Source organism: Prenolepis imparis, unplaced genomic scaffold (assembly GCF_030444845.1).
Source record: "Prenolepis imparis isolate NDT839.2.m4 unplaced genomic scaffold, iyPreImpa1.0 SCAF_3, whole genome shotgun sequence".
Lineage (NCBI taxonomy): Eukaryota > Metazoa > Arthropoda > Insecta > Hymenoptera > Formicidae > Prenolepis > Prenolepis imparis.
In genome coordinates, this window is record NW_028141161.1 from 4,499,317 (window position 1) to 4,523,218 (window position 23,902).

Genomic DNA, 23,902 nt, shown 5'->3' on the forward strand with positions numbered 1-23,902 from the left:
CTCATTTTCTCTAGGCTCGTTTAGAGACAAATTTGTATCAGCTGACCTTGTAGATTCGTATGACGCTGACGTGGTGTCACTTTCTTCTTCCGAATCGACCTCTATTGTGTTATCTTCGTTGTCGTTCTCTTGATTGTGTCCATTATTATCTTGAATTGTAGTTCCGTCAAGTGGGATTTGTACCTCTTCGATCTCGCGTTGCATCTCGTTTTTCGAAATTTCTCTCTTTGAGCTGGCAGGAAAACTGTTTTCGATGAAAACAACATCTCTTCCTCGACATAGATTTCCATTTAAATCCATCAGACGATAATCTTTCGTTTCGGTACAGTAGCCGACAAAAATCATCCTGCGACACTTCGGATCTAATTTTTGACGCTTTTCTTTTGGAATGTGGACGTAAGCGGAACATCCAAAAACTTTAAGATGTCTCAAATCTATCTTGTTTCCGGCCCACATTTCCTCTGGAACTGCCTTGTAAAGTGCTCTCGTCGGCGACCTATTCAGCAAATAAACTGCTGTATTAACTGCTTCAGCCCAGAAGCGTTTATCTAAACCAGCTTCATTTAATAAAGATCTTGCTTTCTCGACGATAAAGCGATTCGCCCGTTCTGCAGTTCCATTCTGTTGCGGCGTGTAAGGCACAGTCTTCTGATGCTTTATTCCATTCTTCTTCAAAAATTCTTCAAAACTCGTACTGCAATATTCGCCTCCGTTGTCTGAACGTAGACTTTTAATCATTTTTCCAGTTTCATTTTCTACCATCGCCTTAAAAATTTCAAAAGTAACCGCAACTTCAGACTTATTCTTCAGGAAATAAATGAATATTTTTCTTGAATAGTCGTTTATTAGCGTAAGAAAGTATCTATATCCTTCAAACGCTGTCGTTTCCATAGGTTCGCAGAGATCAGAATGGATTAATTCGAGCAATGTTGTGGCTCTTGTTCCTTTTCCTTTAAAAGGCGTTCGGCACATTTTTCCAGTGAGGCATGAAACACACTGCTCACTCCTTTTTTGATCTGAAAAATTCACACCTGTAGCTAGCATTTTTATAATATGCATACCTTGTCTATTTAGGTGTCCTAGTCTTTTGTGCCAAAGATCTCGTGATTCAGGATGACTTTAGATATGATCTGTCGTTCCATCTTCTTTCACCTCTTCCTTTTCCTTCGGTGCAGATTCAGTAGAGAAGTAAGCTTCCTGGGACGTCTCCTCATTGTCTTCTGTTTCTAGTTGATAGATTCCTCCAACATTTTTTGCTTTTGCTGTCAAAGTACCTTTAACACTGCAGTTCTTCTCGTGGAAAAACTCACATCCTCTTTTCGCTAAAAACAGTACGCAGAAATCTTTCTGTACAACGCTGCTAACAGAAAGTAAATTTGCAGATAGTCTTGGCACGTACAGTGCATTCTCTATCTGAGTCACCGTGCTATTAGTTAATTATAAAGGAATCAACCCGCTGCCAGCATATTCTATGACTCCATCATTAGCTGTTTTTATTTTTTGACCAGTGCCCTTTGTAGAGAAATTTACCATTCTATTTTTATCTGGCGTCAGGGCCGGACTGAGGAATTATGGCGCCCGGGGCAAGGGACCAAAAAGTCGCCCCCCCTCCCCATTCTAGCTTTCTCGATCGCGTTTGCCGACGTTATGGCGCCTCCCCCCCAAAGAACGGCACCCTGGGCGACCGCCCCGCTCGCCCCACCCTTGCGCCGGCCCTGTCTGGCGTCATATGCTTGCTGTCACAGCTATCAACGTACCATTTGCCAGGAAAAACATTTACGGATAAAGCTGATAAGAATGCCTTCGCTTCTTCTTTCTTCTTGCTTCCTGAATTCTGCTGTTCTTTCCTTTTTTTTCTGCGCATTCAGACGCTTTATGCCCGTTCTTGTGGCAATTAAAACATTGGAACGTAAACTTCTTGTCAGTTTGTTGGTTCTTTGCCATTCGTCCAGAACCTTCTCTAGTACTGCGAACACCCTTCTTTGACTTTGACAGAAAAGCTGCTTCTCCTGAAACTTTATTTTCTTCAGAATTATGTCCTCGACTGGCTTCTTGAAGCAATTTACTAATTACTTCCTCACTTGTCAACCTAGTTCCTGAATTATCAATGGTCATTATCATCGGTCTGTAATCCTGAGTCAGACCTTGCAGTAAAATCGAGATAAGCCAATCATCGGAGATTCTCGCGTCAATGCTTTCTAATTGATGAGCTAGAGACATTACCTTTGATATGTATTCATCCATGGTATTAAAATTTTCCAGCCTACATTCCCATAGAGAACGTTGCAGATTTATTCGCCGGCCCCATCCTCGGTCTTCATATGATCGAGCCAGGCCTTCCCATGCAATTTTTGCTGACGTTGCATACCGTACCTTTGAGAAACACGTTGGATTAACCAAGAGACAAATAGTTCGTGCTATTCTGTCTTTTTCAGCGTCCACAGCAACAAGTGATCCATCTTGGTTCACGCCGGGTTCAATTGTATTTCGCGCCTCTTCCTCGAGATCAAAATGTAGTACTCTTTACTCTATACCGATTGCCACAATTTTTAAAGTAAAAATCTTTTGTTTTCCTCCATCTTGGTTGGCATGATCTTCATTCTTCTTCTTTGTGCCGAACACGTCACACGAATAAAAAATTTATTAACAAAATTTTGGATAGAATAATGTCGAATAAAAAGAAAAAATATTCAATTGTTAATGAAGACAAGGAGATTGAGTTAAAAAATAAAATTAAGAGATTAAAGGAAAGAATTGATCGTTATAAGGAAAATCGATCAATTTGTCGCGGTAAGTTTTTTATTACGCACATTTGATTCAATTAAATGCTGCTATTGTTTGTTATTACGTTGACTATAATGTTGTCAGTTATTATGTATTTAGTAGCGGTCAAGTCGGTCCAACCGATTTTGACAAGGCTAACATATAACCTTACCATGTCGGTCCAACTGACATTGGTATCAAAATCCTTGTACGGTTCAACCGTATTTTTGACAACTGTCAACGTACATAACCCTATCAAGTCGGTTCAACTGACTTTGATAGTAATTAAATTCCCGATATTCTTAAAAAAAAAAAAAAAAAAAAAAAGAGTTATTTGTGATTAATAATGTTATTTTCATTAACAATATTATATGTTATATTTAGTTTATATGTTATATGTTTTATAACAATTAAAATATGTAGTTTGTTTGCTGATAAAAAATTTTTTGTGCGTGATTTTATTGCCGTAAAAAACTTTGAACAGCTACATTTTGATCTCGAGGAAGAGGCGCGAAATACAATTGTATGATTAAACGAACTTACCTCTAAGTGAAGTTCCATCATAATTGTATGAAGCGCCTCTTCCGAAGAGATCAATCCCTCCCAGTAGCAATATTCCTTAATTTTCAATAAATAAGTTTGAAAATCCCCGTAAAATTTTTACGGCAATTACACTTTGAATTCGAATGAAGATCACGCCAACCAAGATGGAGGAAAACAAAAGATTTTTACTTTAAAAATTGTGGCAATCGGTATAGAGTAGAGGATACTACATTTTGATCTCTTCGGAAGAGGCGCTTCATACAATTATGATAGAACTTCACTTAGAGGTAAGTTCGTTTAATCATACAATTGCCGACCACAGATTTTTGTGTTCCAACAGGGTTTTTACCTGGAACTTCCAATCTTGAAAGTTGGATATACCACGAAGCTTCTTTATTCCAAATGTGCTTGTGTTTGTGTCCTCGTTAGCCATTGTGTCTTTACAACACGCGGTTAACCTCAAAAACACTTTTTTACACAAAATCGACACTTTACTTTCAAGTTTTCGCCCGAAAAAAAAGAGAAAAACTTTTATCTGTCCAGAGTAACTTTTCCAGACGTTCTGGGCCCATAACCTGTAGTTAGGTTAGTAGTAATTTAATGAAAAGAACAAAGAAACGCTTCATACGGTATTATAATGAGTGTGTACTTTATTGACAGAGACAAGAAGAAGGATATATATAAGAGTAGGTTACGTGAGAGAGTTAGGTTGGCAATACTATATGATATGTAGTGTGGATTATCTTTTAGCGCGAAATAAAAACAAAATCAAATGACAACAATTTTTAATATTCTTATTATTTTTAATCAGACTTTTTCTCATATTTTTTTGATTATTATTTATTGTAGCAACTAGTCAGTTACAAAAAAAATAAATAAACTGTTGTTAATAATGAAAACCATGGTTCATTGTTTACCATATCAAAATGGTTCATTGTAGACTATATAACCTTTTATACGATAATCTCTAAAATAATATGATAAAATAATAGAATAGGTAAAAATTGCTTACAAAATTATAAAGTCAAATATACGTACAAAACTATAGAATAATGAAAAAAATGATAGATATTACAACAAAAATATGAAAAATGCGTAAAATTTACAAAAAAAATTTAGTTTGTTATCCAAAATTCACAAAATGTGGCCTCACATAGCCGTTCTTCACGCGATTTGCCAATCGTTTGGAGAGTCGAGAAGGGGTTCAAATGTGAGTCGTTGCATGACAACAGCACAATCTGGCAAAGTTACATTTACGAAATATCGCAATGATTCATAGTGTACCAATGGTTCATTGTTGGACTACCTACCCTATGCTAATTTTGTTTTTACTACTTTTTTAAAGAATATGAAAATATTCTCTTATCTTCTTTAATAAAAAAGCAACTAGATATAATAATGATCCTGTTGTCGGTAATTTTTATTATATTTTTGTTTTTTATCGTTTCTACATATATTACTACACATATTGCAGATCAAAGAAATAACTTTTTAAATATATTTCAGATATTTTCGGTACTTTTTGAGAACAATTTCGTATTACTTACCGTCAACAGATATATTGATCCGTCTATATTCAATTTTGAAATTTTCGATAAGATTCTCGTTGAATGTGGACTTTTCTGTTCGATCGCAAGTATTACGATGTCTGTTGCTTATAAATTGCCTGCGCTGTTTTCTTAGCGAATGCCGTGTTTGACCACTCCTAGTAGAAGCAACAGATTTGAAATCGGATCTCAAACATTTTGGTTTTTGGTGTCTTACTGATGTATCAGGTAACGGCCGACCTTGTGGCGTTACACACCAACAATATCCAGTCTCTATGTGACATTGAATCGGTGCATATGTTCCATCGTGTTGACAAATAGGCCGTGCGCCCAGTCGAGCTGTCAGTCTTGCTGAGAAGCATGCCGGTGTTTCTGAATATAAATCAGTAACATTATTCGTTAAATCATCAATTATTCTGGAAAAGAGACAGGAAGAAAGGATGAATATTCAGAATAATTGTCAAAAAAGTGTATTTCTTTATTGTAAATCTAAAACAGAGCTGTCCACGTTTTGCACTTTTCGGCCGATTTCCGAGGCTCACCGCCTAGCGGCCCCCACTTACGCTCGAGACCTTAGCAACGCGTGGCCCGATAACCGTAGTTACCACGCGTTGCTAAGGTCTCGAGCGTAAGTGGGGGCCGCTAGGCGGTGAGCCTCGGAAATCGGCCGAAAAGTGCAAAACGTGGACAGCTCTGATCTAAAATATGCATCATAAGTATAAATAACGTACGTTTGGTAATTTTTTTGTGCCATCAGCGTAGTTAAAAACTAATTATAAATATAAATTACATACATTAATTTGTAACGCAATTAAACGGGTAAAAAAATAATAAATAAAAAATTGTTGTTAATGTAAAAATTTATACTGAGATCTGTCACGCCATCCGAGCAGTGGCGAATTTAAAGATATAGCTTCCCAGGCTTCAAGATGTGTCGCTCTCCAGTTGATAGATTAGGAAGCAAAGGAGAAGAGTTAGCTGAGACTTCATTCAACGTGTAATTTCATGCACAGACATGTATAATTTCATGCCGAAAACACTCAAACTTTGAAGATACCTATAATGAGACGTGTAAACACAGATGTCTATACTAAAAAAAAATTGACAGTCTGTGTTTGTGTTAATGCATATGTGATATTCGGCGATACCATGGCGACGGCCATTGTTGTAAGGTGTCATAGCCAAAACCGGACACAGCTTTTCATACGTCAAAGCCCGAAGTTAGCGATCTAGGTTTAGTATAAATATCTGTGCGTGTAAAGTAATGAGTGAATCCTAGTTGCGCACAGATTAAATCGGACACAGCAAGTTGAATGAATCGGATACAGCACAGGCTCAATCGGACACATGGTGGTTAGAATCGAAATCATATTGCCAATCAAACACAAGAAACGGCTGGCCCAATCAGACACAATAAGAAACGGACACAATAAGAAACGGACACAGTAGGAAATGGACACATGATGGTTGCAAACGGACATGTTCCGTGATACTTTTCTTAAATTTAAAAACGTTACTTTTAAGGACTTGCCTTTTTGTTTTTTTTACAAACAATTTTCCTACAATAATAAAGAATCTTTATAAAAATTAAGAAAAGTGATCAAACAAATGATGGTGCTGATAAATGCACGTGAAAACTGTGCAGTCGGCCAACAAATCTGGCACATGCATAATCATAATCTCAAATAAATAAAAGTCAATCAAATTAGTATATATACATTTCCCCAAAAGGCTTTTGTCACTTCGTGAGTATTCCTTGTGAGGACTTAATAGATAATTTTAGTTATTTTAATTCTTTGTTAAATTTATTCTTATTTATTATTATTTAATATTTTTTAGTTGAATTAATTTTAATAATAGTGCAATATTTAAAAAAAGATTCAAGCAATTTAGTAAGCTAATGTATTAAGCTTACGGCACATCTTGCGTGTTTTCTTGCTAGTTTTGCTGATAGATTCGTTACGCGCTACTCTGTGGGCTGCGTTGCGTGCTGTTAAGATGGCAGTGTTGTTAGTTTTCGCTTCATACGATTATTAAATTATTATTCGAAATATATACCGGGTGATACCATTTAAAAAAATATGCTCAAATATATAAAAAACGGCGTGTTTTAGAAAAAAATGTTCCAAATAAAAGTTGTTTGGCTTTGAGGGGGACATAAGATAGTGGCAACAATTTGACCTTGAATAGTCGTTTGAAGGTCAGTAGAGTGGGGATAGGCCGACCGGCCACTCCACGTGCGCCACCGAAGCACATCGGGTAATGCTAATGCCGGCGGTTCTCAAACTTTGATGCCTCATAACTCAGGAAATTCTAAACGAAATTCAACTTATATATAGTGTTTTGAAAAGGTTTCGACGTCAGATACAAGAATCTACAATAAAAAATAGGGGTTTACATTTAAGAAATTGAAGGTGATCTTCACGTGACCTTCAAACGACTATTCAAGGTCAAATTGTTGCCACTATCTTATGTCCCCCTCAAAGCCAAACAACTTTTATTTGAAACATTTTTTCTAAAACACGCCATTTTTGATATTGGGTTGAACGGAAAATTCGTGCCGTTTTTTACTAAGAGATAAAGTTGGGTGTAAATAAATGCGATTAACTTCATTCCAATTGACTTAACCTATTATTGTTTAACAGTTTGCATTCTAACGTTCATTTAAAAACAACCTTATTAAGATTAATTGTGTTTTGTGTCTTTGGCATCAAAATTAAAAAATGGACAATAATAAAGTGCACTTTCGGCATATTATGCTTTTTTACTGTAAAAAAGGCAAAAACGCAAAGCATGTTGAAAGAAAGATTTGTGCCGTGTACGGAAAAGATGCAATAAAAGAACGAACGTGCAGAAAATGGTTTGCCAGGTTCTGTTCTGGAAATTTTGATCTCGTTGATGCACCACGTCAGGACGGCCGTTCGAGGTTGATGACGATCAAATCAAACATTAATCGAAAATAACCCACGTTATACTCGAGTGATTGCGGAAATTCTTAAAATATCGCAAACAGCCGTTGTAAAACATTTACACACTCTTAGATACATAAGTCGTCTCGATATGTGGATACCGCATAAATTGTCAGAAAAAAATCTGATGGAACGAATTTCCGTATGCGATTTACTGTACAAACGAAACGAAAATGATCCATATTTGAAACAAATCGTCACCGGCGATGAAAAATGGATTGTTTACAACAATATGGTGCGAAAGAAATCGTGGGGCAGACGAGGTGTTCAACCATTATCGACTTCAAAAGCCGAACGTCACTCGAAGAAGGTAATGCTTTGCATCTGGTGGGATTGGAAAGGAATCCTGTATTACGAGCTCTTGCCAGCAAATCGAACGATTAATTCGGATGTGTACTGCTCGCAATTGGACCGACTGAAAGCAGCAATCGACCAGAAGCGTCCGGAATTGGCTAATCGTAAAGGTGTCGTCTTCCACCATGACCACGCAAGACCGCATGTCTCTTTGGTCACACGGCAGAAATTGATACAGTTTGGCTGGGATGTTCTACCCCACCCGCCGTATTCACCGGATCTTGCACCCTCCGATTATCATTTATTCCGGTCCCTGCAAAATTTTCTTAACGGCAAGAACTTCACTTCCTTGGAAGCCTGCAAAAATAACTTAGAACAGTTTTTCGCCCAGAAAACTGAAAAGTTCTACATGTATGGAATCATGAAGCTACCCAAAAGATGGCTAAAGATTATCGAGAAAAACGGCGAATACGTTAATGAATAAAGTTACATGTAAATAAAAAAAAATCATCTTTCATTTTGACCAAAAAAACGGCACAAACTTTCCGTTCAACACAATATATTTGAGCATATTTTTAAAAATGGGACACCCGGTATAATAATAATATTGTGTGTATATATAATAATAATAATAATATATGTATATGTAACGACTTATTATCGTGCATTGCTAATTGACATGCCATGATATTTGATTTATTTCACAAATCACGCAGCAAAAATAGCACCGGTTCTATCTTTGAAAACTAGCATGCTAACACGCATGACAGCACGCAGTGTACAAAAGTTCTAGCTTCATAGCTAGCATGTTAGCTAGCATGTTAGCTCGCATGGTCGTTCGTATGCGATTTAACACGAAAACACGCACCGTGTGCCATAGGCTTTAATATATTGTTAAGATCAGGGAAGTGATACTCTCATTGTTTTCCTCAGAATACTTGGTACCCTTAGGGCCATTCCACAATAGGTTGCAAATGCTCTCGTTGCCAGTTGATAATTGCGGATTGGTCAATCCGCAATTATCAATTGGCAACGAGAGCATTTGCAACCTATTGTGGAATGGCCCTTAATGACTCCAGACACCAGGTGGCGCAGGATGTTACGTGCTTGCCCACGTGATCACAATATATATAACTTTTATTTTCATTGTTGAGTATTTTTCAGTATTTTTTTTGTTCGCGTATTTGAGAATAAAATAATATTAATATTTTATTTATAAAACGATGCCAATGTGTGCAGTGTGTTAGGTTGCACGTCAGGGTATATTTAGCTTAGCACAACCCTGGAAAAAGTTCTTTTTTCAAAAAATTCTTTTTTAACAGATTTTTTGGAAGTATATGAGACATTTAAGTTTATTTTCTTTTTCTTGTACTCTTCACAAAGACGATGTGATTCCTTTAATTATTCAAAATTACTTTCAAACACGCATGATGCAAAATTATAAGAGAATCAATGAAATTCCGAAGAAAATTAGTGCAGAAAAGAAAAAGTCTGCTAAATATTATGTAAACTGAAAGAAATATTTATATTCTGTTACTTGTATATGTATAAAACAGATGATATTTATTTGTTTATGCATTACATGTATAAAATATATGATATGTTAAAATATATTTATACAATTTTATACAAGTTGTGTTTTCAATTAATATATTTCAATATACATATATAATTATATTAATAAAAAATAAATTCTAAGGGTACTTTCCGATTCATGCATGATGCGCATGAAGTGACAGAAAATGTATAATATGCGTGACATAAATTATAGATTTTCTGTCACTTCATGCGCATCATGCGTGAATCGGAAAGTACCCTAAGATAAGTTCAAGTGACAAGCGTATCAAGTAAATCGAGAAAAAAGAATAAAGTAGGTTAGTTTTGATCACGTGGACAAGCACGTTACTCCCAGCGCCGGGGTCACTAAGGAGACGAAGCTTCCTAGTTTCACTTCCCTGGTTAAGGGTGCTGTCCCATGGCAATCGGAATTTCGGAAAACGGAATCTCGGAAAAGTACTAGAATAAGGATCATCCAATCAGAATTATTTGGTCGGGATTGAATTTTTATCTCTATACATATAAGAAGAATTTTATTGTTAATAAATAATTGTTCGGTAAGTATTTATTAATATATGAATATTCAATGAAATATTCAATCAAAATATTTTATCGCATAAATAGTTACTGTATTGTCAAGATTAAAAGTTGCGTGCTTGTCGATCCGGATTTTTTATGGTTGGGTTCCCCATGGACTAATATTTCCGCAATTAGTAAAAATTGAAAATTTATTTTGATAATTTTCCGACAAAAAAAATAATTAGTGCAATAGAAGAATATATAAAATAGTGAAATTTGCATGTATTGTTTATTATAACAAAAGATAATAAAGAAATTTTCTAAATTGAAAGACGATTTGAGGTTAGAATAGCATTCCGTTTTCCGTAAAAATCACTCCATGGGGAGCGAGGCTATCGAAAAATCGGATTGATCCCCACTCTAGTACTTTTCCGAGATTCCGTTTTCCGAAATTCCGACTGCCATGAGACAGCAGTGCTGTCACAGCACCCTAAGGGTCGGCAGGAGACCCAGGCAAACTCCGAATTGATGTTGGAGACCTCGCGCGGTGACAACGCGAAACTCCGGTTTCAGTGTTGCCAACGCTGAGAAACTAATTCCCAGACTTTATGTAGTGGTGTATGTCTGTACACGTACACACACCATTGCATTGCTCACGCGGACGCACGATAGAGAGACAAGGATCGATAATCACGTTATCCTTGTTCCTCTACCGTGCTAATCACGTGACATGCTACACGCGAGATACGGCCTGAAAATGCTTTCTGGCCTTCTGTAGCAGAAGGCAGTAACGTAGCAAGACTAATAAGCACCCGTTGTTAATTTTATATATGCTTATGCATATATGTGCATATATATATACAAATAATATCAAAAATTTATATATATGTTTCCAAATTGTACAATGATATATAATAATAAAATAATAATTCGTAGCGTGAACTAATACACAGCATGTAAGACACGGGCGCTTATTATTAGGCTTGGCAATTTATTGCTTTTTCACTTATACTTTTCATCGATATTTTTTATGTATCGTCAGCGTGATAGAGAGATAATAGGAGAGTCTTGTTTCATTATCCTGTAGCAATTATAGATTGGCGAATATGTTGAATCTTTATTTCTTTTACATTATTAATGTTATTGTATAATCTCTACTCCATAAATAAATAAATACTTATAACGTGTAAGAACTTTTAGGAGTAACGTATGATGGCTCAATGAAAGAATAATTTTTAGCCTGTCACCCAGAAAACTTGAGTTCAAATTTATCAATATCAATTTTTTTATAATACATTGGCATATACAAAAATTATAAAAAATATATTTTGTAAAGGCGACAAACTTAAAAATTTTTAAATATTGAAAATATCATTTTACAACTACACATATCCCAAGTAGCACAAGAATGTATAAAAAATGTTTAAAACTCATTTTCAAAGATATTTTAAAAGTGTTAAAATAATGAGAAGTTCCTTTTTATTAATTAAAAACACATTCATTATTTTTATTTAAAATTTAATAAATATTTAATATTTCATTAATAAAATATTAATAAAATATTAATAAAATATTAATGAAATAAATACATATTTATTTTATTAGTATTTTATTCATATTTTATTAATGAAATTAAGTTAACGTTAAATTAATATTTATACGTATATTACATTAACGTGAAAATAAACGTTTTTTTAATGAATTAAAAGGGACTTATTTTTTTACTTTCTCTCTCTCTCTCTCGCTACTTGGGACATTGTATATAAATGCAAAATAATTCTGTAAATAAATTAATCCAGTAATAAATCTATATAGCAGCTGTGTGTGTGTGTGTGTGTGTGTGTGTGTGTGTGTGTGTGTGTGTGTGTGTGAGCGTACATGTGTAGTTGCAATTGATTTATTACTGGATTTATTTATTTTAATTATTTTGCATTTCTATACAATGTGCATGTAGTTGTAAAATGATTGAAATATTGTCAATATTAAAAAATTTTTAAGTTAATCTTCTTTTAAAAATATATTTTTTTACTAATTTTTGTATATTCCAATATATTATTAAAAAAATTGATATCGATAGATTTGAATTCGAGTTTCTTGGGTAACACACTGAACATGCCATACATTATTCATAAGTTCTTTCACGTTATAAATATTGGAGCAGATGTCCTTACACATCAATATAATCGAAAAAAATCAAAATAAACTTGTCAGTCATATATATATATATATATATTGTTGCGCCCCCTCGGATCTGCATCCTCATCCTCGGGATCATTACGTAACGTAATGATCCCGAGGATGAGGATGCAGATCCGTTTACGTTACTCGGAGATCGTCGTCAAGGGTGGTTGTTGATAAACAACCTGGGACTTTCGTTTGTTTTCCGGCTCCATCTTGGGTCTTGGTCTAGCTGTCAAACCGATTTGACGTGTTACGAGATCTCAGACTATTTTTCCGGATTGATTGTATTTCTTCTTCTGTATCTCAAAGGGTCGTCACTTCATTAAATAACATTCTGTGCATAACCGTGTCTTGATTTATTTCGCGCGCGAGTGAGAGTGCTTGTGCGAGTGAGATATCTCTTGAGATATCGCAAGAGGCGTCCGGGGGACGTAACATTTTGGGGGCTCGTCCGGGATGCTCCGAAGAATCCCAACGACAAAATGGCAGCGCAGAATTCTCCAAAAGCGACACGATCTCGAGCGGCTGTGAAAGACACCGAGACGGATGCTCTACAAGCCGTACTTCGAGAGATGCGCGACGAGCGAGACCGACAACAAGCTCACTTCGAGACTCTTCTTCGAGAGAAGGACGAACAGCTGCGTCAACTCGAACAAAGAATTTCTTCACAGCAAAACCAGCTAAGTCCTTCTAGTAATAGAGCTTGCGGGGACACGCAAAATTATTTGGGGGCTTGCGCGAGTACCGCGAGAGCCGCGACAAACGCGAGTGCCGCGACGAACGCGAGTGATATGACCGGCGACTTTCGTGCAAAAACGGGCTTAAAATTGAAACCCGATACTTACGACGGGAAGGTTCCGCTGCGGGAGTTCCTCTCCCAATTTCTTTTGATCGCGATCGCGAACAATTGGGACGACAAGACAAAAACCATCTCTCTTGCCGCGAACCTTAGAGGAAGAGCGCGTACTGTTTTAGAAAACGTAGAAAATTTTGAAGAATTGACTTTCGCGGAGTTAAAGTCGAAATTAGAATTGCTTTTCGGGGATGGGAGTTCAACACAAAACTATTATTCTCTTTTTTCAAACAGAAAGCAAAAATACGGGGAAGATTTTGCTTCATTTGGGGCTGAACTAGAGAGACTTTCGCGATTAGCTTACCCCGAATGTCCTTTCACAGTCCGCGATAAAATTGCATGCGCGCAATTCGTTTCCGCGTTATCAGACAATTTTGTAAGAAGAACCCTCCAATTGGAAGGGATAACTTCTCTGAATTTAGCAATTGAAAGGGGAAAAGCCATAAAAATTATTCGAGATGAAAATTTTGAAAGAAAGAGAGATTTCGGAAATAATGGAAATAAGAAAGATTTCGGGAATAATGGAGATAATGGGAGATTTAATAAGAATTTTGGAAAACAAAATTTTCAAAAGGGAGAGAGGAGCGACGCGCGAACTAATTCCGAGAAAAAGAAGGAATATTTTAAAGACTCGAAAGGGAAAGCGCAAGCGAACAATTTTTCCTCCAAAGATAAAGAATGCTGGTCTTGCGGAAAGACCGGACATTTGCGGTTTCAGTGCCCTGACGCAAAGGGAAACTAGAATTAGTTGAACTTTTCGGGGAAAGTTCGACTTTCTCAAATAACACCCCGATTTCTGATTTTGTTGAATGTAGTGTTAGAAGGATTCAAAAGAAAGATTATTTTTCGTATTTCGGTAAATTGAATGGAAAAGGTTGTCTTTTTAAAATTGATACGGGCTCTGACGTCTCTTTATTGAATAGTAGATTAGTAGGAGATAATCTTGAAAAGATTTCAGTCAAAAACATCTATTTAAAGTATCCAACTGGAGAGAAAATTTTAATTGAATTTTTAGTAAAAGTAAAGATTGAAATCGGGAATTATTCAATTGAAACTTCTTTATTTGTCGCTGAAATTAGTGATCAATGTATTCTCGGAATCGACTTCCTTAAAATGATTAATTTAGATAATGTTTTCAATAAAGCTTTTAACGAATTCACATTTAAAAATGAAGAGTTAGAAAATTTTCAATGTTCAAGAATAACAAATTTTTCGAAGAAAATCCCGTCTATTTTAAATGAACTTTTTGAAAAGAGCTCAATTCATTTACAAGAAACTCAGAAAGAAACTTTTATCAACTTTTTAAATAAATTTCAAGATCTATTCTCCTGCGATATTGTTGCCGGGAATTGCAATGTTATCGAACATATCATAAATGTGAAAGACTCTCTCCCCATAAAACAGGCACCCCGTAGGATTCCTTTACAGATGAGAGATGAAGTCGATAAAATAATGGAGGAAATGAGAACCGAAGGAATCATCGAAGAATCTCAAAGTCCTTGGGTTTCGCCAGCCGTTATGGTTAAAAAGAAAGATGGAACCCTCAGATTCTGTATAGATTACCGGAGACTTAACGCTATCACGGTAAAAGATTCCTATCCCCTCCCTCGAATCGACGACATATTAGACCAGCTATCAGGTAACTCTTGGTTTTCTACGCTTGATTTGAAGAGTGGTTATTGGCAATTGAAAGTGCGTCCTTCCGACAAAGAAAAAACAGCCTTTTCTATCGGTAAGGGACTTTGGCAATTCACAGTACTGCCTTCTGGATTGTGTAATGCCCCCGCGACATTTGAAAGATTAATGGAAAAAGTTTTACATGGAATTATTTCGAAAAAATGTTTAGTTTATTTAGACGATATTATTATTTTTGGAAAAGATTTTATTGAAATGTTTAAAAACCTTGAGGAAGTATTTTTACGATTACAAAAAGCAAATCTTAAAATTAATCCGAAAAAATGTTTACTTTTGCAAAGAAATGTCAAATATCTTGGACATGTAGTTTCCAAAAAGGGCATTACCACAGATCCAGAAAAAATAACAGCTGTTAAAGATTGGCCAGTACCACATACTAAGAAGCAATTGCGTAGTTTCCTAAGGTTTTGCTCGTACTATAGAAAATTCGTTAGAGGTTTTTCTTCGATAGCCAAGCCTCTTTTCGCCTTAACAGAAAATCAAATTAAATTTGTTTGGAACGACGAGTGTAATAATGCTTTTGAAAACTTGAAGTTAATGTTATCTTCTTCCCCAGTGTTATCTTTTCCCAAAGGGGAAGGTCAATTCATTTTAGATACCGATGCTTCAAATATCGGAATTGGTGCAGTGTTATCACAAATATAAGGCGAAAAAGAAATGGTCATCGCGTATTTCAGTCGAGTCCTTAGTAAAACCGAAAGGAATTATTGTGTGACTCGTCGCGAGTTATTAGCGATTATTGACGCTATCAAATTTTTTCGACATTATCTTTTAGGTCGAAGATTCTTAATTCGAACCGATCACATTTCATTAAAATGGCTTATGTCTTTTAAGGATCTTGAGGGACAACTGGCTCGTTGGTTGGAAAGACTCCAAGAATTCGACTTTGAAGTGCAACACCGTAAGGGGGAGTCTCACAAGAATGCCGATGGATTATCCAGACGACTTTGTGAGACTTTTGGCTGCGAATATTGTGCTAAAGTCGAAGGAAAGAACAATTCAGAAAGCGAGAAAATAGTTGCCCGACTCATACTCCAAGGAGAGGATCTGGAAGTATGGCAAAAGGATCAAGAGGAAGATCCTAATATTGCCATTATCATTCAAGGAAAAAGAGAAGGAAGACGTCCACCTCGTTCTGAATTGGTGACTCACGATATTTCCGCTCAAATTTATTGGGCATATTGGGATGCGTTAGTTCTTCAGAATGGAATCCTTTACAAGAAGTGGGAAGCCCCAAACTTGAAGTCTAGTTTTCTTCAGTTGATTGTTCCTCGGAAACGAGTGAAGGAAATCCTTGAAGAGGTACATGATTCTCCATCTGGGGGTCATTTCGGAATAAACAAAACCTTGGGAAAGGTTCGAAAACGCTTTTATTGGGCAACTTATAAGCAAGACATAGAAGACTGGTGCAAGTCTTGCAAAGTTTGTGTCTCGAAAAAGGGCCCCACAGAAAAAGGAAAATCTCCTATGCAGATTTATAATGTCGGAAATCCTTTTGAAAGAATTCAAATAGATATTTTAGGTCTTCTTCCAATAACTTCTTCCGGGAATAAATATTTGATTGTCATCATTGACTGCTTCACCAAATGGGTAGAAGCTTTTCCCATAAAGAACATTAGAGCAAAGACGGTTGCAGAAATCTTCATCAATGAATTTGTCTCAAGACATGGAGTACCTTTAGAGGTACATACCGATCAAGGGAAGAATTTCGAATCGAAACTGTTCGCTGAATTAATGAAACTTCTTGGGATTAGGAAAACGCGGACTACCCCGTTACATCCTCAGTCTGATGGTCAAGTTGAACGACAACATCAGACTATAATCAACTACTTAGCGAAGTATATTTCTCAAAATCAAAAAGATTGGGATCGGTGGATTCCCATGTTTCTTCTAGCCTACAGATCTTCGAAGCACGAAACTACTGGAATGACTCCTGCGGAATTATATTTCGCTCGAGATTTAAGACTTCCAGTAGATTTATTACGAGGGAACTTTCCTAAATCGAAGGAAGAAGAATCTTCTTCAATTGAGAATTTCGCTAGTACTCTTAGAAAAAAACTAGACGAAATTCATTCCGAAGTCAGGGAAAAGATGAATATAAAATCTTCTCAAGTAAAGAGTTGGTACGATAGGGGAGTTAGAAAGATTCTATTTCAAGAAGGGGAAAGAGTCTGGTTCTACAACCCCCGAAGAGTTAAAGGAAAAGCTCCTAAGTTGCAAAGCAATTGGGAGGGACCTTTCTCTATAGTGAAGAAATTCAACGATGTGGTGTATTGTATTCAGAAAACACCCAGACATTGGAAAAAAGTGGTTCACGCGGATAGATTAGCTCCATTTATAGAAAGAAATGTTGTTAATTATTAATTAAAAATAAGTCAGAGTCCGAATAAAATTATTGGGGATTGGGGAAATGGGTATGTGTGTGTGTGTGCGCGCATTTTTTATTCTTGAATTTCTATTGTGTGACGAACGTTTTCTTTTCCAGTTGAAGATCTTCAAAAAGGAGGTTTGCCTGAGTTTTCGGTACAAGAAGGTTCTCCAAGAAAGTTCCTGTGGCCGAGACTCATCAAAAATAGCTGACACCTTCCAGAAGGAGATTTCCCATTCGTTTTGTTCCAAGGGTCGTTTGAATCTTCAATTAAGAAGACCGTCTCATCTTCAGCTGGATGGTCATTTGATTCTTCAATTAAGAAGACTGCCTCGCCCACGGTATTTTTTGATCCGTGGTTTTCCCGTGGGACGTAGGGCAAATCCCGAGGCAGGGACTTGGGGAGTCCACGAGGGACGATGGGTCCATGGATGATACCCCCCTCCCCCTTGTCTGAAGATTCGACGTTTCTTCTTCGATGTTTCTCCGGAAGACGGTTTGGCGGGAGTAGCAAAACAACAGCGAGGACAACAACAGGGATTTTCTATCACCTCGACGGGTGTAGGGAAGAGTCTGGCCAACTTTTCTCAGAAGATACCGTTCGAGTACGGAGAGGAAGAGGGCGAAGCCCGGTAACCTGTAGCAGCAGCTCAGGGAGGGCAGGATTCGTCGTCCGGACAAAGAAGACGCAAAGATTGGGACCAGGCGTTTCGCTCGACCACCATAGCAGCAGCTTGGGAAGAGCAGGAGAATCGTCGGTGCCCTGAAATCAGCGTCAGTGTCCTCGGTCTTCAGCAGTCTCCGTGTTGGATTGTCGGGACGACAATTTTGAAGAAGGGGGGCAGTGTTGCGCCCCCTCAGATCTGCATTCTCATCCTCGGAATCATCCCGTTTACGTTACTCGGAGATCGTCGTCAAGGGGGGTTGTTGATAAACAACCTGGGACTTTCGTTTGTTTTCCGGCTCCATCTTGGGTCTTGGTCTAGCTGTCAAACCGATTTGACGTGTTACGAGACCTCAGACTATTTTTCCGGATTGATTGTATTTCTTCTTCTGTATCTCAAAGGGTCGTCACTTCATTAAATAACATTCTGTGCATAACCGTGTCTTGATTTATTTCGCGCGCGAGTGAGAGTGCTTGTGCGAGTGAGATATCTCTTGAGATATCGCAAGAGGCGTCCGGGGGACGTAACAATATATATATATATACATATATATGCATAGCCAAATCTGTCAAGAGCATGTATTAAAACTGTGTGCTATATATTTCTGCCAGCAAAAAAACTGCAGATTTTATACAAAACTTGTTATATCAGATAATGATAGCAGAACGTTGGCAGAAATGTTATAAAATCTGCTGACATAATTTGGCAGCAAGTCAGTAGCAGAAATCAAGCAGGATTTGTATAGAATTATCATAGCAGATTGGTAGTAGAAACCGAGCAGGATTTGCGCAACGCAGTTTGGTGTCAGATTGACGGCAGAAATCGAGCAAGATTTGCGCGCGCACAATCTGATAGCAAATTGACAACAGGATCTGCATTTTACAGTTATTTAATAGTTCCTTCACCTACCGCTATGTGATGTATTTTCTCGCAATCAAATTTCTGTTAAAAATAGATATAAAGTCTGCAAGTCGTGGCTATTAATAAAAGATCAAAAGTATATTTTTCTATTAGTTTAATTTTTGATATCTGACAAGTCTAACATGAGAATATTAAACTTATTAGAATCAATAGGATGTACATGAAAAATTATCCATTTACTTTCTATTTAAAGCATAAAGCAGAATTTAATTCTCATATAAATTATATCTTAAATTTTATAAATTATAAATTAAATTATTTTTACAATTTATTTTATTAATTTAATTAATAGATTAAATTGAACATTTAATTGCTATGTGAGATATAACTACATACAATATAATATGTTATACATTAAATATCATATTTATGAAAAAAAAATTATAAGTAGCGGATAACACGTCTTATGCATCTGTTATATTTATCGAAAAATATTGAATTTTATTATACTTATATGTTCAAATGGCAACGAACTGCAGATCCTGCTCGATTTCTGCCGCCAATCTGCTATTAGATTGCGTTTGACAGATCTGCTCGGTTTCTGCCGCCAATCTGCTGTCAGATTTTGCTTACTAACTATGCTAGCAGAATATCATCAATTGCGGACACAGTGGATAGGAATCTGCTGTAAAGTCATGATTAGATTTGCTGTCATACTGCCGACATGCTGCTAACATTTTGCTATCTGGGTGTGTGTGTATGTGTGTGTGTATATATATATATATATATATATATATACTTATATATTTTATATTTTATAAATAAGAAATGAATAAATATTATGCAGACAATATATTAAGTACAAGATGTTCAGTCTGTGCCATATATGTTAAAAGCTCAAGCTTCCGTCAATAATTGATAGTCCAATGAATATAGTACAACAATTATTTTTATATATTCAAATATACAATTTTATATAAAAATAATTGTTGATTATACTATATTCATTGGACTATTAATTATTGATGGAAGCTTTGAGCTTTTATATGGCACAGACTGAACATCTTGTACTTAATATTGTCGGTATAATATTTATTCATTTAAAATTTATTTAAATTACATTTATCATTATATGTATTAATATTATAATAATATGTGTTATTATTACATATTATTACTTATACTATTCAAAATAAATATTTTATATTTTATCCGTACGTGTATATTTATTTCATGTTATTTTATACATAAAAAATATTTTTTTATATCTATATATGCGTGTGTGTGTGTGTGTGTGTGTGTGTTCTGAATAATATACATACATACATACATATATTTATATGTATGTATGTATGTATATTATTCTATAATTTGAAGTGCATAATTATTACATTATTATTATTATTACATTATCTCTCAATAATCTCATCCGTGTGCTCAACGTATTAGTGTGTGTTCCTACATGAACGCTACACATATGCAATGAAAGAGAGACAAAGACAGAATGATACTCTCTCCTTGTCAAGCTGTCAGTATGTTACCACGGAAATTTCCCCTGCTTCTTAGACCTAGTGAGAACCGTATCGTCCAGATTTCTCATCAAATAAGTGACATAGCTTCGTAATTTTTTTTTAAATATATTCTTTATATAATGAAGCAAAGCGCTAAAGAGTCGGATTTTGCATTTTCGCTCTTAAAAATTTATAATAAATTAAATACGGACTCATGGCCAACCCAACCTTACCCGTTGCTAGCTGCGCATTTCCCCAAGTTTTATGAAAATTTTATTTTTATCTTTTTTCCAAAAAATAGCTCTTTAGCTCCTTGCGGACAATCCTACTGATTATAAATATCGTAAATTTAATGAGATTCATTCAGTATTTTGGCTAAAATTTGGAATATACGAATCCGTAGTTCCCGGCCGGCCGACAGGCGTCTCCACCGTGTCTCCTGCCGACCCTTAAGATATTGGAAAAAAATATGTGAAGAAAGGCAATGAATTATCGGTGCAAGAGTGCAGTAGCACTCACTCTAGTAATTTAGTTACACCATGTGAATGCAGATGGCAGTACTGTTGGCATTTTTTGTTTGTTGATTGATTGCACTGCAGAATCGTTTTTTTGGTTTGGAACACATACATACATAAGCAAGCAACGCGGCCAATAGTGAAATGTACCACGTTTTTTTTTCTCCTCTGTACTTAATAAAAGAGATACATTTGAACCACAGCGTGTTGATTTATTTTGCTCAACCTAACCTAACCTAACCTAACCTAACCTAACCTAATAAAATATATTATTATTTGTTGTATTTCTCGAGTATAGAGTAATATGTTCTTATATTTAAAAAAATACAAAAATAAATATTTATATGTTACATAATGCTTTTGTGATTTATTTATAATATTTTGTGTTATGATCATCCTCGTGTCGTCCTCTGAGAACATATTCCAAGGCTTGACTTTCAGGGCTCATCATCTATTTGCACAAAACATCACGTTGATGATAGGCTTCAGTGGTAGTTTGATGAGCATTAGCAAGCTGAATCATATTCATTGGATTATCATTGGAATGTCTCCATTCACCTAATTTCAATTTCCTTGATCATCTTCTGCGTCAATGTATTGAAGGGATGTATATTGCCGTTTAGAGGATTCAGAGGTTGGTTATAGTGTTTCTCTTCAGTCATAATAAAATTATGAAGGCATACACATGTAGCTGTAATAGTTTTTATTTCTTTCAAGATTCATTTTGATGGGTTTAATAAATATGCGCCAACGTGTACCTAAAATTCTCGATGACTCATCTGACCCGAGAAAATTTATAATTAAATACTTTTCTTTCTATAGTCAGATTTCTACCTGGATACGGGATAAAGACGCATTATATAACGTGACATCTTAAAAGCTTCATGACCAACAAAGCAATAAGATGTTGCTTGGTTAGAACCTGGAAGAACTGCAAAATTTGCAGGTAGATTTAAAATACGAGGCGCATTTTTAAAGTAAAGTCCGTTTTGAAATAAAAAAAAGATCTTAACATATAAAAATAATTTTTTATAGCCAAAAAACTTCTACAAGCTTACTTTATTTTTCCATATAATCACCATTGACGTGATTTTTGATATTGTTTCAACAGCTTCCTAATTCCATTATCATAAAAGTCTGCTGCCTGTGTCTTGAACCAATTAGTAATGCCATTCTTTAATTCACCTTTCTTTTCGTTCTTTAGTTTGGTTTAGGAAATTGAATAGACAATTCTGAAACCGTAAACGGTTAATTTTCAATAATTTGTGTATTTACTTCTTCCATTAAACCTTCTGTCATCATTGTTGGGAGACCGCTAAGCTCTTCGTCATGAACATTTCTCATCTTTCTCTAAACAAATGACACCATTGCCTAACTTTACTGTCACTCATAACATTTAGTCCATAAACCTCACAAAGTTGTCTATTCAATTTCCTAACGACGAACTAAAGAACGGCGTTACTAACTGGTTCAAGACACAGGCGGCAGACTTTTAAGATGATAGAATAGGAAGCTGTTGAAACGATATCAAAAATGCGTGGAAGTCAATGGTGATTATGTGGAAAAATAAAGTAAGCTTGTAGAAGTTTTTTGGAGTATAAGAAATTATTTTTATATGTTAAGATCCTTTTTTTATTTCAAAACGGATCTTACTTTAAAAATGCGCCTTCTATTTAAATCATTGTTGTCTATTGCTTCTCTTAAAAATGATCTTGCAAAAATGCCATCATCACTTTCACTCTCATAAGCTCCGATATCAATGATAGTATTTATACTCATGATCACAAGCTGCCATTAGAACTGTACTAAATGTTTTCTTGTAGTTGAAACAAATTGAACGAGAATTTGGTGGGGCTTGAATTTGAATATATTTCCCATACGCATACATTTCTCTGGAAAAGAGAGCAGTCTGTTTTACTTGAGTACACTTTAGAGAGAGAGAAGCTCTATTAAATAATGAATATATTGGGATATACTGCAAAGACCACGCTATTGTGAGAGAGAAATTGTCACTGCTCAACATAACTACACTGATTAACCATTCTAGATCCATACTAATACAAAGATTAGTGAAGGTTAATGTACATCATTCTAAATAAACTATTTACCGATTTGTAGAATGTAGGATTACCCGAACTTAGACAGACCAGGTTCGAATAAAGAGATCTTCCACAAGAGACTACTTTCTACATGCACAATAAAATCTCCCTAACTTCCGTGGGCATTAAAATCACCTCCAATAATAACTTTATTTTGGAATTGATCAAAGAAAGATCTTCAATCTGTAGTTCCGATTCTCGGCTTAGTAGGAATCCTGTAATAAGAAACAATAGTAATTCTGCTAGAAGTGAAGAAAACAAAACGTCTGTAGCACACAATTCTATGTGGCCGTTGCAATATCAATATCAAATCATATATTTGTTTAAATTCTGTTCAAGTTGAGCGCCAGATTGCAATGTCGTCACCTATGATTAGAATCCACCATCAACTTCTTGGTTAATCGTCTAGATATTCTCTCTCACATTTTATGTTATAGTCTTGCACACACACAGCTGTGTGATATATATTTAGTATACTAAAACATCATGTGCATATTAAAAGACAATTAATTCTCAGAAAAAATTTTCTTTATGATTATGAATCCAGACTGCTCAAATTAATCGAATTAGCTAAAGAGAAACAAAAATAAGAAAACTATAATAAAAAATAAAAAAAGAAAATCAAAAGTCAGACGATGCAAAAATAACGAAGACATCACGGTCATAATATCGAAATTAAATAATGACAATTATAAATCGTAGAGATATAAAAATCAAATTGCCACTTGCGAAAGATGTATAAGAAGTGTGAGCCAATCAGAGCCAGCACAACCGATGCGGAATAGTAAACTAAATGCACAAGTGAGAGCAACTATCGGACTTCTTGTGGAAATAAGACAACTTATATATGTATATCCATAATAATGACGACGGAAAAACACGGAAAGCTTTTCAAGTTATCATATCAAAAAATATCATTGCTATCATCAGCTATCATCTATCAGCTGATCGATAAAGTTATT

General features: G+C 35.6%; 1 protein-coding gene across 3 annotated transcripts in view; it reads right to left on the bottom strand.

Moving 5' to 3' along the window:
• Positions 1-23,902, bottom strand: part of Magu (SPARC related modular calcium binding-like protein magu) — a 64,258-nt gene that overhangs the window by 20,060 nt on the left and 20,296 nt on the right. For 2 of the 3 annotated variants that reach the window (XM_083033036.1, XM_083033038.1), the window contains one exon: positions 4,854-5,225. In XM_083033036.1, the coding sequence (XP_082889162.1) occupies positions 4,854-5,225 (372 nt within the window). The remainder of the gene's footprint in view (positions 1-4,853; positions 5,226-23,902) is intronic. The other variant, XM_083033037.1, reaches the window with a different exon arrangement.